The sequence below is a fragment of the Homarus americanus genome, unplaced genomic scaffold, assembly GCF_018991925.1.
Source record: "Homarus americanus isolate GMGI-L3 unplaced genomic scaffold, GMGI_Hamer_2.0 scaffold34360, whole genome shotgun sequence".
Classification (NCBI taxonomy): Eukaryota; Metazoa; Arthropoda; class Malacostraca; order Decapoda; family Nephropidae; genus Homarus; species Homarus americanus.
In genome coordinates, this window is record NW_024739403.1 from 9,952,793 (window position 1) to 9,968,529 (window position 15,737).

Below are 15,737 nucleotides of genomic sequence, written 5' to 3' on the forward strand. Positions count from 1 at the left end.
TGAGTTAGGTTCGTAAATGAGTCATATCCAGCAATACTGAACTCACATTCCTCTGGGTCGATTCTCCTGGGTGGGGAGGGAGGGGGGTGGTATCTAAAACAAATTTATTTCCTGCTGAAATGAATATCAGATTCATTCAAAACTCATCAAATAACATTGGAAAAACATATTTTTAATATCCAAACAAACACTGGTGCATAAGTGAAATTTGACTGTATTTTTTGTGTTTTGACCTTGATTTCCGTCAGAAATTGCCTGTTTTTTAGTTATCGTGTCTTTAAGGTGGGGCGTTTTCCAACCCAAATTATGGCCTATCGAATACAAAATACACAAAAAACACTAGAAAAACAGGCATATAAATCTAACCTAACCTGACCTAAAATAACCTAACCTGACCTAAAATTACCTAACCTGACCTAATGTGACCTAACTCTAACCATATGATGGAATCACTTATTTCTTACCTTATTGGCCTGGTTCTGGTTTGTTGTTCGATTCTGAGATTAGTACGGGTGAAAATGGCAATTTTCTAAAAATGTTCCTTTGTAATCACTAACGGTGTACGAACACCAGCGAGTTACCACAATGCCACATATGTTGGTCTTGACGATATTTACATTCGTTCTTACACTTGGGGCACTTTATTGAGGTCGTGAGAACACCATGAGATCTAAAAAATAATATAGCTTGTTCGCATTTTTCCCAAACACGCGCAATCAACTCCATATACTGTACTGTAATTGAAGTGACACCCATTGCAGACTTCCATGGTCGGAAATGAATTTGAATTTCAAAATATGAGACCCAAAATAAAAATAAAATCTGATTGGGCCAAAAATACTGCAAGTTAAACCACAAATAATTTTAATTAAATAATTTTAATTGGTGGGAAAAAAATCGCTTTTGATTGGCCGCGTGACGTCTATGGGAACGCATGCGAGTGACGATTTATGAAGGAAACACACTGAGTGGGAGGTCAGGTAGGCGATAATGGCGGAAGATTAATGGAAGAAAATAGAGAAAGATTTGGCATGTGCTATTTCCATTATTATACGTTTGCGACGGTAATGTAATAGAAGAAAGTTATCTTAAAATTAGACGTCGTATTCGGATATGATAATAGATTTGGGGTAGGAAAGTTGTGTGCACTAACGCAAAAATACCCCATTCTGAATCTTCCCAAGATAATGTTGACGTGTTAAATTAATATTAGGTGGATGGTTAATATTGATGACTGACCCACAGATGTGTTGTTTGTGTTGCTGTTTATATTCTTACTCTTATTTTCATCAGTGAGGGTTAATATTTATAAGTTGCCACCACCAAACTGAATATTGAGTCATACATGGGAGATAGAGAAAAAATATAGGTTAATATTAACGACTGACCCACGGACAAGTTACAATTTGTTTTACTGTTTATTTTCTTATTTTATTTTCATCAGTGAGTTCTGATATTATAATCATTTCTTGGGTAAATGTTTAGGAAATTGTTATCATTAGAAATTGTTTGTTGATTTTCTTTATTTTTTGCTATACTGTACTTATTATTTTGATGATTGTAAGTATATTAAAAGAAACGAAAACTTTCTATTAATTTTTTTTTTTTTTTTTAGCAAATTTTTTATTTACTCTATCCTAGGATCTTAAATTCCTTGTTAGTGGGCAGGGCATAAAAGATGAGGGAAATTACAGGGTAAAAACACAGCGAACACTGATGTTATGGTATTAAAATTAAGTGTCTAGGTGCATTTCAAACGGCAAAATCATTTATTTACTGTATGTCAGTCCAGCTTCAATTTTTGTCTTGCTGCCATTTCTTCACCTCCAATTGTATAAATTATGTTCCATTATTCCTGATCCTTTTAATAAAATAATTCCTCATCTTTATTAAGTTAAGAATTACGTATATACCACTATATTTTTCTTTTTTATTTATTGAATGCATTCTCTGTTCTCTTTATATCATATATAGTTTGTACATCACGTGATGGTTACGTGTTAGAGCGTCTCGTTTGCATCATGTTTGACCTGTGTTGGTTGTGAATATTTTTATCGCGATTTATCAGGCCTGGTTGTTGTTGATTCTCGTTTGTTACCTCCTATTTGTGACCATCGTTTAATTAAGAACACTTGTAAATATTCCAAATGTGATATATCAACCTCAATATTAAGGTACAGTCGGCCCTTAACATACGCGGGTTTATAATACATGGATTTGCAAATACGCGGATTGCCCCGCCGGAGGAATATTCTGTACATTGAAGTAATTGAAGTACATTCAAATTGCGCGCCATTCAACTCGCGCGGCACTGAACACGGGACACCGCCCGCTCCCGCAACCTCACACACACACGCATAGCTCTCCCTCACTCAGTCAGTCTCGCTGTAACCACGCTTGTGTTGACATTAGCATTGTAGTTGCAAAAATATTACATTTCCGTGAATGTATTATATCAAGCACAGTATGAATAGAATATCACTAATATAAGAGTATTTTAACCGAAAACTACTAAAAAAACGAGTAACATATCTTGAACATCGGAAGGCTAGGTAAAGTATTTTGTTTTCATGTAGTTTATCCTAATTTACATTGAAATGCATTACGTTTCAGCAAAACTACTATTTATTTCTGAGAATATGGAAATGTAATATTTTGCTGAAATGACGTACGTATTACAGTGGAAAGTGACGAAAGCAATGACTCGCTTTCTTTCGTTCAAAAGATGTTACCGTAATCGCTTTTCGAATGGTTTTCAGTTAAAAAACTGTTGTATTACAATAATATTCTATCCTAATTCACTTGTGATGCAACAGTTTTTTTAACTGAAAACCATTCGAAAAGCGATTACGGTAACATCTTTTGAACGAAAGAAAGCGAAAGTCATTGTTTTCGTCACTTTCCACTGTAATACGTACGTCATTTCAGCAAAAATATTACATTTCCGTGAATGTAGTATATCAAGCACAGTATGAATATAATATCATTGTAATATAACAGTATTTTAACCGAAAACTATTAAAAAAAACGAGTAACATCTCTTGAACATTGGAAGGTTAGGTAAAGTCTTTTGTTTTCGTCATGTATTTTATCCTATTTTACATTGAAATACATCACGTTTCAGCAAAACTACTATTTATTTCTGAGAATATATTCATTCAGGCACAGTTTAGGTAAAATATACATGTGCTGTAACTTTTTTTAAATGAAAACGATTCGAAAAACACGTACCCTCTAGCCCTGTTCAAGGAGAAGACTGGGAGGAGCTGTTTGGTGCTTAAGACGATGACAAGGAAAATGATTTTGATGGATTTTAATGAAAATATTCAGAAAGAAACTGGCACTGTCAAGGAAAGTGGCTGCTGAAGGCTTCCGGGACATGGCAGAGGACGAGATTAGGGAGCTAATTGAAGAGCACGACACTGAGCTGACCGAGGAGGATCTACAGGAGTTAGTAGACTCAGGCAAGGAAGAGGAAGCGAAAGGGAAAGAGGATGAGGAAGAGCACCAAGAAATAACGTTGGAGAAGTTGGGGGAGATGACCAGGAATATTGAGGCACTGAAAAACCTGGACTATAGTATGGACCCCTCCATGGTGCGTGCCCTGAAATTCTTGTGAGGGATGGATGATGTTTTCGCTCCATACAAAAACATCATGGAAGAAATGAAAGAAAGAGACGACAACTCCCCATCACCATGTTCTTTGATCACCGAAGGAGAGATTTAACACCATCAATCACTGGCAGCAGTGAGGAAGCAGCTGAATCCACAGTCGCCCCCACTTCACCACCCGTTATGGAATTGAGTGACGATGAGCCCGATGACCCCCGCCCTGTCGCCCAGGAGAGGTACGGTACAGTAAAGTGAAATTCTTATCTCTTTTTTTTTTATAGCTTTTCTTGCCATGTTTATTGTTTGTAAAAATGCACAGCACAGTACAGTTCAGTACAAGTACTGTACATAGGAAGTGGAGGTGCAGTTATTCACAAAACATTTGTGTTTGTTGTCGGCAGTAGTGACGGTGCGGAGGGAGCGAGTTGGGAGGAGTGGTGAGGTGACCTTGGACGCAGGAGCAGGGACGAGTGGAGATGCCAGCCAGTATATTTCGGGTGTATTAATTGTTTTTATAGCTATTTTTGCATTTTAATATTAAATACTGTACATTACGTTTCAACAAAACTACCATTTATTTCTGAGAACAAAGAAATGTAATATTTTTGCTGAAATGATGTACGTATTACAGTGGAAAGTGGGATAAAATTGTGACGCAAGCAATGATTTTCGCTTTCTTTCGTTCAAAAGATGTTGCCGTAATCGCTTTTCGAATGGTTTTCATTTGTGGGATTATAAGGCTAATGATAGGATAGAATATTATTGTAATACAGTACGAGTACAGTACAACAGTTTTTTAACTGAAAACCATTCGAAAAGCGATTACAGTAAAATCTTTTGAACAACGAAAGAAAGCGAAAGTCATTGTTTTCATAATTTTATCTCACTTTCCACTGTACAGTAATATGTACGTCATTTCAGCCAAAATATTACATTTCCATATTTATTTCTGAGAATATATTCATTCAGTCACAGTTAAGGTAAAATATACTTGTGATGTAATATTTTAATGAAAATACGGTATCGTAGTTTTCTTTTGTATCAAATTTAATTAACAAAGATTGATGTTTCAAATGTAATGAACAAAAATTTATGTACAGTATCTGTAAATAAACTTTAACAAATGAATACTTTGTTTTACATTGTCCTGTGTATACCATACCATGCATTTGGCTACTTTGGGCTAGCTATGATGACGCAAGAGATCTGCCCTGGCGACTGTACCGACACTCACAGCTGGTGGTGCGTTGGTGCGTCGTTTCCATTGTTTACTGGTAGTTACTGGTAAATATTTTTCAACCTAACGATACTATTACCCTTTTATAGGTCGACCCCCAATTTTTTGCAAAATAATTTGGTCTTAAAAATTCGAACTTCACACAGGTATATACGGTAAATAAGTACATGGGGGGGGGCCAGGGTTTTTTTTTGTGGGGGGGGGCAGCACATATACGCGGATTTTTAACATCCACGGCTATCTCTGTTACGTAACCCCCGCTTATGTTAAGGGCCGACTGTAATCTGTTTAAGATTTTTTTTGTTCGTGACAATCGTTAGGTAGGGTTTACTTGGTTCTTTTTGCTTATGACCATCGTTAGGTAGGGTTTACTTGGTTCTTTTTGCTTATGACAATCGTTAGATAGGGTTTACTTGGTTCTTTTGCTTATGACAATTGTTAGGTGAGCACCCTTGGTTTCTCTTGCTGAGTGCGATTTTGTTAAAAATTTTTGTACACACTATTAGCATGATATTAAACACATAATTTAACTTGATAGCGCATAGAACATGCTAGAACCTGGCTTAATAGGATGGGTTTGTTAGGTCAGGTTCTAGTAGGTTCTATGCATTATCGTTTCCATTTCTGTGTTTAATATCATGCTAATAGTTTGTACAAAAAAATTTAAAGCAATTTGCACATTTCCTTGGGGTGATAAGTTTCATAAACCTTTACCACACACAACGCTTCCGTGACGCCTGCTGGACTACCACTCCACGACCCCCTGACGGAGACACGATGATCCTCCCCATACTGGCCAGATACTATGTAAATAACATTGATTATGTGTTAACGGAATATCCTTCCTTCCTTAGGCTTAAGTAAGCCCCTTTATAATATACTGTATATACTTGTCACACTTGCCAGATGCTTCTGGTGTTATTGTACAGGGGTACCTAGTGACAGCACTAGGATCCCGCTTCCTCTATCAAGGAATAAACAATTGAAATTGAATTGAACCTTTACCATTTCTTGTGCAAATACTTCGTTTGGTAGATAATTAGGTGCCTAGGCGCGCACTACTTTGTCTTCTCAGCGGTAATGCAGCGGTGACTTCATCCCAGGATGTAACCACCCAATCATATTGACGTACAGGGGTGTATTTCAAAACACTCTGCCGCCCGGGCTTGATTAACGCTGATGCTCAGTATATGCTTAAAAACCGTTTGGTACGGACTGCTGCTCTCACATCCATAAAAAACGTAAAATTACACCATATCATAGTAAGTTCATTCTGTTTAATATACGGGAGGGGGGGGGGGGTGTCTAGGGGCAGAGCCCCCCAGCTAGGAAGTTAGTTAAGGTTAGGTAGGTTTGTTGGGTTAGGTTGGAGAGGTCTTCTAATAATGCTTCTGCTGCTTGTTTTTCATATCAACTAAGGTTAGGTTAGGTTTAATTTAGAAATAACCACTTTTTAACACATCTGCACAAACTACGACAGTGTCCACTATAAAACACAGTGAAATTGTGGCGTTTTTATAATAATTTTCGATGAAAAATCGGCCGTGGGTCAGTTGTCAATAGTTACCAGACAAAGTAATGCGTGCCTAAGCACCAAATTATCTACGAAACAAAGCATTTATACAAGAAATATTTTCCATATCAGAACTCACTGATGAAAATAAAGTAAGAAAATAAACACTAAAACAAATAACTCATCCGTGGGTCAGTCGTCAATATTAACCAATTCTATTCTGTAATGTTTCCGTTGAAAATTTATATTTTTTGAGTACGTACTGTACAGTACAGTATTTTAACCGATAAAATTCCCAATAATATCAAGGAGGTGGCACACTGGGCAGTTTTCCTCCGAACATGTTGGGCATACACTTTCTGGCCAGCAAAACAAAAATGTTGTTTGCGTCACACTGAGGTGTTTTGTTGGCGCGTCTGCTCAATGCAACGAAAACAACAACGAACTGTAGACAAGGTTTGTCATGGATCCTGTTACTACAGTTGAGGGCTTGCAGGATTGTGCTGTAGTTCTTCACTTGCTGAAGCAAGTGAGGCGTCGGCAAAAGCTAAATAAAAGACAATGGGTGCATCGTGAAGTTTGTTTAAAAGTGGTGGCAGCTGGCTGCTTAAAGAAGACCCTGGATATTGATTGAATAATACTGAAGAAGTTTTAAGGTGACGAATAAATAGAAGTGTGTCGCCATTTTATGTGTTATATTTTAAAATATTATTGTGTCATGATATATTAAAAATTTTACTTGAATATTCAACACTAACCCGGCTGGCAAAACTCACTGCCAAATTGTTGTCCATTTCTTGCAACAGGCGAAATCCTGCTGCTTGCTTGATCATCAGGCCAGCTGCCAGTAAAACGGGCAATATGTTTGGAGGAAAGTACCCTGTGTGCCACCTTTAGTTGTTCAAAGTGGGCAGGGCTTTAAAGTAGAGCAGAGGCTGGGGAACGGGTAAATTACCCCAAATGGGGTTAAATCTAAAAATTTGGGGGGTAATGCATGCGGTATGAGACACTTCCATCAGAGCCTCAGTTTACTCGAGATTACTCCGCATTGTTAAAAAACGTTTTCTTTGGACCCTGAAGACAGCATTCAAGTTGCTGTGACATCAAAAATCCCTGATTTTGATACTGTTGTATCAAAATTGAAACAGCATCATTTTCCAAAATCTAAAGTGGAGATGATTTGAATGAAATTCTTCAGTTCTCCAATCCTTTTTACTAATTTTGTTTTTGTGCTTTTCTTATGCTAGAATGTGTGGCCTTTTTATTTTTCCATGATAATGGATCCAATAAACATTTTTTGAATTTGAATTTTTTGTATATACTGTATATACCATATCCAACAATTTTAGGAGCAAATTGGCTTATTTTTGTTTACTGTACTAGTGTACTTTGAAGTCTGGGGGTAATTTCATTTTACTCAAAAAAAAATTTTCGGTAATACCCAAAAAGGTTCCCCGACCCTTGAAGTAGAGGGTAAATGTTGGGTAAAATACTTAGAAAGAACACCAACCAAACCTTTGAAAACATTATTTGATGTTTCCTTACCTGTAGAAATGTGAAAAATCACTTTTGTGTTTTTCGATCTCCTCATCTGAGCTCCTAAAATACCGACTCCTACTAAAAACCGAAACCACCACCATCACTTACTAAATACTGAAAACATGAATAAGGTAAACTGTTTTTGGTTTTAGGATTTTTAAAGGGTAGGAAATGTTAGGCCAGGTTTTTAAAAGTTTGTTTATTGTTTTTTTTTTTTTTTTTATTTTATCCCATTTTTTCTCCTCTACTTCAAAGCCCTGTCCACTTTAAATAACAAATATTGTTGGTGATTTTAATGGTTAAAATACTCTGAAAATATAGATTTCCAAGAAAAATGCTATAGTGTAATAAATTATTTATATTCATTTTTTCTAATTCTCCTCATACAGGTAACTCGCATTTTACGCGCGTTTGATTTAAGCGTTTTTGGAATAACGCGATTGTTCAATTAACACCAAAAGCTAATATACGCTCGCCTATTTTTAAAATTTGCTGCGCGTATTCGCCTGGCAGTGGAGTCGCGTGTGATGCCTGGTGAGGTGCTTGTAAGTTATTACTATAAAGTTGCAGTCATATCAACATCAACGATTTTAATATTATTAATAATAATTATAATTGTTATAATAATGTAATAATGAAGATTATTACTACTAATGATGAAGATAATGATGTTAATGAAGTATTCTGTACAACAACTGTGACAACGTCCAGCAAGCTTCCCGCATATCGCTTTCTCAGTTCATACCAGCACAACTTTTTCTTTGTGCTCTCATTTGCTGTTTTCCCCATTGAGCATGTCTGGAAAACGTCCATCTGCCTCCTCTGGGGCGCCTAAAGCTAAAAAGGCACAAAAAACAATCGCAATGGACATGAAATTAAATGAGATCACCCGCCTTCAGAGAGTAGAGCATGTGTCAGAGGTTGGCCGCGTGCTTGGTTTAAGTGAGAGCACTGTTCGTACCCTGTGTGTGTGTAATGGCCCCTGTCTCATCAACAGAACGTATTATATAAATGGGTTAATACATTTGATTTATATTCAGATTCACCCCTTGTAACTTTCCACTACCTATGAGTAAGACATGAACTGATCATGTGAAGGGTAACGTTCCCAAGAGGGAGCAGCCCATATGTCAGCATCTATGTAAGCGCGCACCAGGGGCGACGCTCTTAGTCAGTCACTCACACCAACTTTTATCGAACGGACGTTGATCCACGTTTATATTACATAAACGCCGTCCTCTTTCTCATTCACTCATAAATAGTGGAACTTACGGTTGATATACACTCAGGAATTATATACATAATACTTTTATAATAAAACAAGAAACTTCAATTGGGTTTCGTTACCAAAAGCCCAATTATATTATATGTGTACCAACCTGGTTAACTGGGGAATTAACCAGCATAACATGTGGTATATGATGGTTCCCCTAACCTATACCATTTACTGTACATGTATTCTTATGAGAAAATTATGTTTAATTTACGCGTTTTTTTAACTAAGCGGTGGTTCTTAAGAACGTAACTCCCGCGTAAAATGAGAGGTTGGTGTATATTAATGTTTTTTTTTTTTTTTTACAACTTTAATAATTTAATTAAAAGCAACAATAAATGCGGCGGCTAGGCTGGTGAGTCAGAGACGTAGTTATAGCCCACCATACACACACGTTCACTTCTCATACCTCATGCTCTTCATTTTTCTTATTTTATGGTTTTATGTTGTTTTTCTACCTTACCCAACTCCAGAATTAAAAATATTTTATTGCTTACTTAAATACATAATTGTAGTTTTAATTAATTAAAAAGAATAATTATTATTAATATAAAAGCTGGAGTCATAACATACTGTACTGATGATGAAAACCCAAGATGATTAACACCCATACGGCAGGCACCCAACTCTTCAGAGCTAAGCAGTAACCATTTCTGAACTCTTACAAGCATTACTATCTATTAATGTCATACCTGCAACATTTATTTTAAAATCTACAAATACCATACTCTACAAATGAAGATTTACAAATAACTTTCTTTTCATATTTGATCTACTGTATTAACATCTCTGGCGGCATTGTAGCCAAGTTAGACTCATTACTGCAACCACCAGGCTACTAGGCCAAGCTGTGAGGTGTTATAGTTGTTTCTCAACTCATATTTTTGGGTAGCTCTACTTAACTTTCTTCATTTGGTTTTACTCAGTTACATGCACATATCATCCTTCATACATATTGTGAAAAATATGTACAAAAAATTATTGTCATAAGGGCAAACACATAAAGGGAATACTGTATACATTTCCTTGCACACAAATTAGCTGGCTCACTGAGGGAGGGGAGGAGGGTGCAGAGTGTAGGGGGATAGCGTTGCTAGGGAGATGGTGGAGCTAGCATCCTTGCTGGTCTGCATTGCTATGGCAAAGCAGGGAGTGTATGCAAATGGCAATTGTCTTGAACTTTCAGATAGACTTTCATTTACTGGCTTGGCAATACAGTAATATCTCCGTTAACCGGAATCCCTTAAACCAGAACTCTGATAACCGGAATTGAAATTTGCTCGGAAAATCTATACCAAATCCAGAATTTTCCAGAAAATTCCGGCTTTAGGAACAATTTTCAGAGGCACATTTTCTGAAAAATTCTGAGAAAAATTTCCCGGCATCCGGAAAATTCTGGGGATGGGGGATATTTGTCTAGAACTTACAAGAATGTTTTTGTTACTTGGAAAATTCAAGGAATGAGGGATTTTTTCTGGCTTTGAGAGATGAAATAGTGCATCTTTCTGGAACTTCTGAAAACATTTTTCCCTTACCTGGAAAATTACAGGGATGAGGGATTTTTCCCGACTTTGAGAGAGTTGTCTCGTTACCCGGAAGTCTCTCATTCCCGGAAGTGCTCTTCACCAATTGTTCCGGCTAGTGGAGATATCACTGTACAGGCAAACCCCGTTATTCATAGCCTCGGTATTTGTAACCCAGTTTATCCGCAATCAATTTATTGCTACCCATTTCCACTATTCGCAATGGTTGCCCCATTTATTCGCAAATTTTTACGAGCAAAAATTTTGAACCGTGCGCCTCAACCGTAGCGTAGGACAGTGTGTGTACGTATTCCTCCTCCATACTCTCCCGCTCGCCTCAGTCTCATACGTGCTGGCGTGTGTTTTGTGTGATCTCGCAGTGCCTAAGTGAACAGCTACTAAAACTCCCAGCAGTGTTGCTAAGAGATCACGTGTGGCAGTTACGTTGGACGTAAAATTGAATATCGTAAAAAGGCATGAACACAGAGAAGGAATGTCAGTGATTGGGCTTGTGTATGGCTAGGCTCCTTCTAAGGTACATTCTATAGTTAAAAGCGCCGACAAGATCAAGGAGATGGCTGGGTCTGCAACACCACTGACGGTTACGAAGGTGACGAGGTTCAGTGTTGCTGAGATGGAGAGTATGGAGCGGATGTTGAGCACGTGGATTGACGACCAGACCCAGCGCCTTAAAACACCTTTATCGCAATGCGTGATTCAACAGAAGACAAGATCGCTGTGGAAAGATATAACTAAAGATAAACCCAATGTACCTGAGTTCAGTGTCAGCCGTGGATGGTTTGATAGATTTAGGAAACATATATCAATCCACAAGCTAAAAATACAAGGAGAATCAGCTAGCGCCGACCATAAAGCAGCAGAGAAGTTCCCACCCTTTCTCACAACCTTAATTAAGGAGGGTGGGTACAGTCCTAAGCAAGTCTTCAACTTGGACGAGACCAGACTCTTCTGGAATAAAATGCCTTCACGAACCTACATATCTAAGGAGGAAAAGACCACACCGGGATTCAAGGTTGCCAAGGACTGCCTCACTCTATTGATTGGTGGAAATGCTGAGGGTGACCTGAAGTTAAAGCCTCTCCTTGTATACCGGTCTGAAACACCCCATGTTCTGAGGGGAGTTGTGAGGGGACAACTTCCCGTCGTCTGGCGTTCAAACCGTAAGGCATGGTTGACAGGGTCTGTGATGCACGACTACATGTTCCGGTCGCATTAGTCGCTATAATAAGGAAAGTAATTTTGATGATAAAGCTCTGATGGTGATCGACAATGCACCAGGTCATCCTCCAGCTATGGTTGACTGGTGTAAGAACATTAAAGTTGTGTTTTTGCTTCCCAACACCACGGCTTTGCTGCAACCCATGGACCAAGGCATCATCTCTACATTCAAGGCGCTCTACACTCAGCGTATCATGGAGCAGCTGATTGAGGGGACCGATGGAGAAGGGAAACCTACAATCCGGGAGTTTTGGAAAAAACACTACAACATCAGGAAAGCGATAAAAACATCAGTGATTCATGGGAGGCAATAACACAACATAACATGAACGGTGTGTGGCGTAAGCTGTGGCCCAAGTGTGTGCATAACTTCGTTGGTTTCCCTTCAGTGCCTGTAATAAGGAAGACTATTGTGACTTGCAAAGAAGGCTGGATTCGATGAAGTGGATGACGCTGAAGTAGAAGACCTCCTCGACTCTCACAATGAAGAACTTACCAATGAAGACCTGATAGAACTGAAGAGGCTTCAGCAGGAAGAAATGACACTTGCAACAGTAGAAGATACAGATGAATCTCCAACACAACTCCTCACTGTACGGAACCAAAGGAAGCTGATTTCTTCATTTGAGATGGCGATGGATATGGCATTAGAAATGGACCCTAATGTTGAGTGAAGTTGCTCTATCATCTGCAATGTCAAGAAAGACATACGAGCATACTACGAGGTGCTTGAGGAGAAGAGGAAGAATGCACAAAAAATGACTCTTGATGCAGTTATCGCGGCCAAACCTTCAACCCCCAGTGCACCAACCACCCCACGTACATCCAAACAGAACACAGCATTTAGGCAGCTGTTCAAGACCAGTGTAAAACCACAGCCTTCAATGAGTGAACAACAGCCTTCAACAAGTGAACCACAGCTTTCAGTGCAAATTGACAACGATAATGAGAGTGAGGTGACTGACGACCCTGGCAGTGAGGAGAGTGAGGTGGCTGATGACCCTGGCAGTGAGGAGAGTGAGGTGGCTGACAACCTTGGCAGTGATGACGACTCTGGCAGTGAGGAAAGTGAGGTGGCTGACAATCCTGGCAGTGATGACGACCCTGGCAGTGAGGAGAGTGAGGTGGCTGACGACCCTGGCAGTGAGGAGAGTGAGGTGGCTGACGACCCCAGCCTCCTCTTACCCCAGTAAACCTTCACCCTCTTCCCTAATGCCAACTTCAGCAAGCAAGCAACACAGCACATCAGAGGTAAATTAAGTCTACGTTTAAAACTTACCTCACTTACCTACGCACATAAACATTCAAACACTCACATACTCCAACTTGTAAAGTATACTGTACTTGTAAACATATGTGCCTAATAAACTCAGTGTTTGTCATTGATGTTTAGTTGATACTATGCCCTTGTTTCTATATCTATTTTGATCTAATGTATTGAGTAAAACAAGTGTTAAAATCTGACGTCCATGACCACCGTGATGCCCGTGTTCCCCCTATTTACATTATTTCTTATGGGAGAAATTGCTCCGCTATTCCCAATTTCGATATTCGCAACGAGTTTCATGCCCGTAACCTCTGCGATAAGTGAGACATCCCTGTACAGTACAGCTAGACCCCGACTTACGACGGGGTTAGGGACCCAAATCCAGGTCGTAAGTCCGAATGGTCGTAAGTCCGACATAGATAAAAAAAAAAAAATTAATAAAAAATCTACAATGAAATACAGTACAGTAAAAGTAATAAATAATGAGGAATAGATACAGTACAGTGAAAGTAATAAATAATGAGGAATGGATACAGTGTGACTGAGCACTTACCTTTAATGTAGTCAGCTGAATGCACAAGGGGCCCCCATAATTTTCTAATTATACATGGAGACTACATTAACTGGAAACGTTTCAGTATAGAAAATGCGTGTGTCATTTGAAGAAAAAAGAAAAAAAATGGTCACAACAGCGGCGGTCGTAAGTCGAAGCAGTCGTAAGTCGGGTTCTAGCTGTATTTTTTGTTGTAACTTATTTATTGGTATTATTTTTATTTATTCCTCACATTTAATTGTATTGTGTATCCTGTACATTGATATCCTCACTAGCCGGAACAATTGGTGCAGAGCACTTCTGGAGATGAGAAATTTCTGGCTAACCAGATGACTTTCTCAAACCTGGAAATATTTTTTATCCCGGAATATTTTCCGGTTACTGGGAAAAGTTTCCGAGTGACTAAACTAGACATCCTGCACACACAGACACTAGCCCACTTCCCCAGAATGTTTCTGGGTGCTGGGGATGTTTTCCATTAGTTAAACTACCGGAGTCTGTAAATGCAGTTCCATTTAAGTTAGAAACTCCATTTCTTTACTATAATAATCTAGAATAGTTTATCTAAGAGTTTGGTAAAATAAATATACAGTAAACCCTCCAGTTTGGCGAATTCAAAGTTGGCGGTCAAAGAGAGTTTAAATTTAAATGCAATCACAACTACCTAATAATTGTAGAATAATAAGTGCAGGATAAATCTCGCTTAATACTACTGGTGAGTATTTACCGAGCGCAAAGCACCAGTCAGCTGTTCAGGCAGCCACTTTGACCGTGTTAATCCACATTCCCGCTGTGTGTTAGTGACTTTAGCCTTTGTGTACTTTTTTTTTTATTCACTCTCGCTTGGCGCGGTGTTCTCGTGCGGATTAATGGCCTCAAAAGTACCTGGGGGTATTGGAGGGGTTGATAGTGGTGGTGAAAGACCGTCTGAGTGCCGGGCGGTTCAAATGATGGGGTAAAAACAAAGACGAAAAATTCTGATGAATATTGAGTTGGGAAGAAAATGGAAAAGTACAGTCGGCCCTCAACATACGCGGGTTGAGCATACACGAATGTGTAAATACGCGGATTGCCCCGCCGGAGGAATATTCTGTATATTGAAGTAATTGAAGTACATTCAAATCGCGCGCCATTCAACTCGGGCGCGGCACCGAACACGGGACACCGCCCGCTCTCGCAACCTCACACACACACACACACACACACACACACACACACACACACACACACACACACACACACGTAGCTGTCCCTCACTCAGTCAGTCTCGCTGTAACCACTCGTGTTGACATCAGCATTGTAGTTGCAAAAATATTACATTTCCGTGAATGTATTATATCAAGCACAGTATGAATTGAATATCACTAATATAATAGTATTTTAACCGAAAACTATTAAAAAAACGAGTAACATATCTTGAACATCGGAAGGTTAGGTAAAGTCTTTTGTTTTCATATAGTTTATCCTAATTTACATTGAAATACATTACGTTTCAGCAAAACTACAATTTATTTCTGAGAATATGGAAATGTAATATTTTTGCTGAAATGATGTACGTATTACAGTGGAAAGTGACAAAAGCAATGACTTTCGCTTTCTTTCGTTCAAAAGATGTTACCGTAATTGCTTTTCGAATGGTTTTCAGTTAAAATCTGTTGTATTACAATAATATTCTATCCTAATTCACTTGTGATGCAACAGTTTTTTAACTGACAACCATTCGAAAAGCGATTACGGTAACATCTTTTGAAAGAAAGAAAGCGAAAGTCATTGTTTTCGTCACGATTTTATCGCACTTTCCACTGTAATACGTACGTCATTTCAGCAAAAATATTACATTTCCGTGAATGTAGTATATCAAGCACAGTATGAATATCATATCATTGTAATATAACAGTATTTTAACCGAAAGCTATTAAAAAAACGAGTAACGTCTCTTGAACATCGGAAGGTTAGGTAAAGTCTTTTGTTTTTGTCATGT

The 15,737-nt window shown here is 38.5% G+C and overlaps 1 protein-coding gene across 1 annotated transcript; it reads left to right on the forward strand.

Annotated features, from left to right (window-relative positions):
* The first annotated feature begins 11,271 nt into the window (after positions 1 to 11,271).
* On the forward strand, positions 11,272 to 11,934 carry LOC121874641 (tigger transposable element-derived protein 1-like). Its single transcript, XM_042378870.1, has one exon. It carries the CDS (start codon positions 11,272 to 11,274, stop codon positions 11,932 to 11,934), a length of 663 nt encoding a protein of 220 aa, XP_042234804.1.
* Positions 11,935 to 15,737: the final 3,803 nt, after the last annotated feature.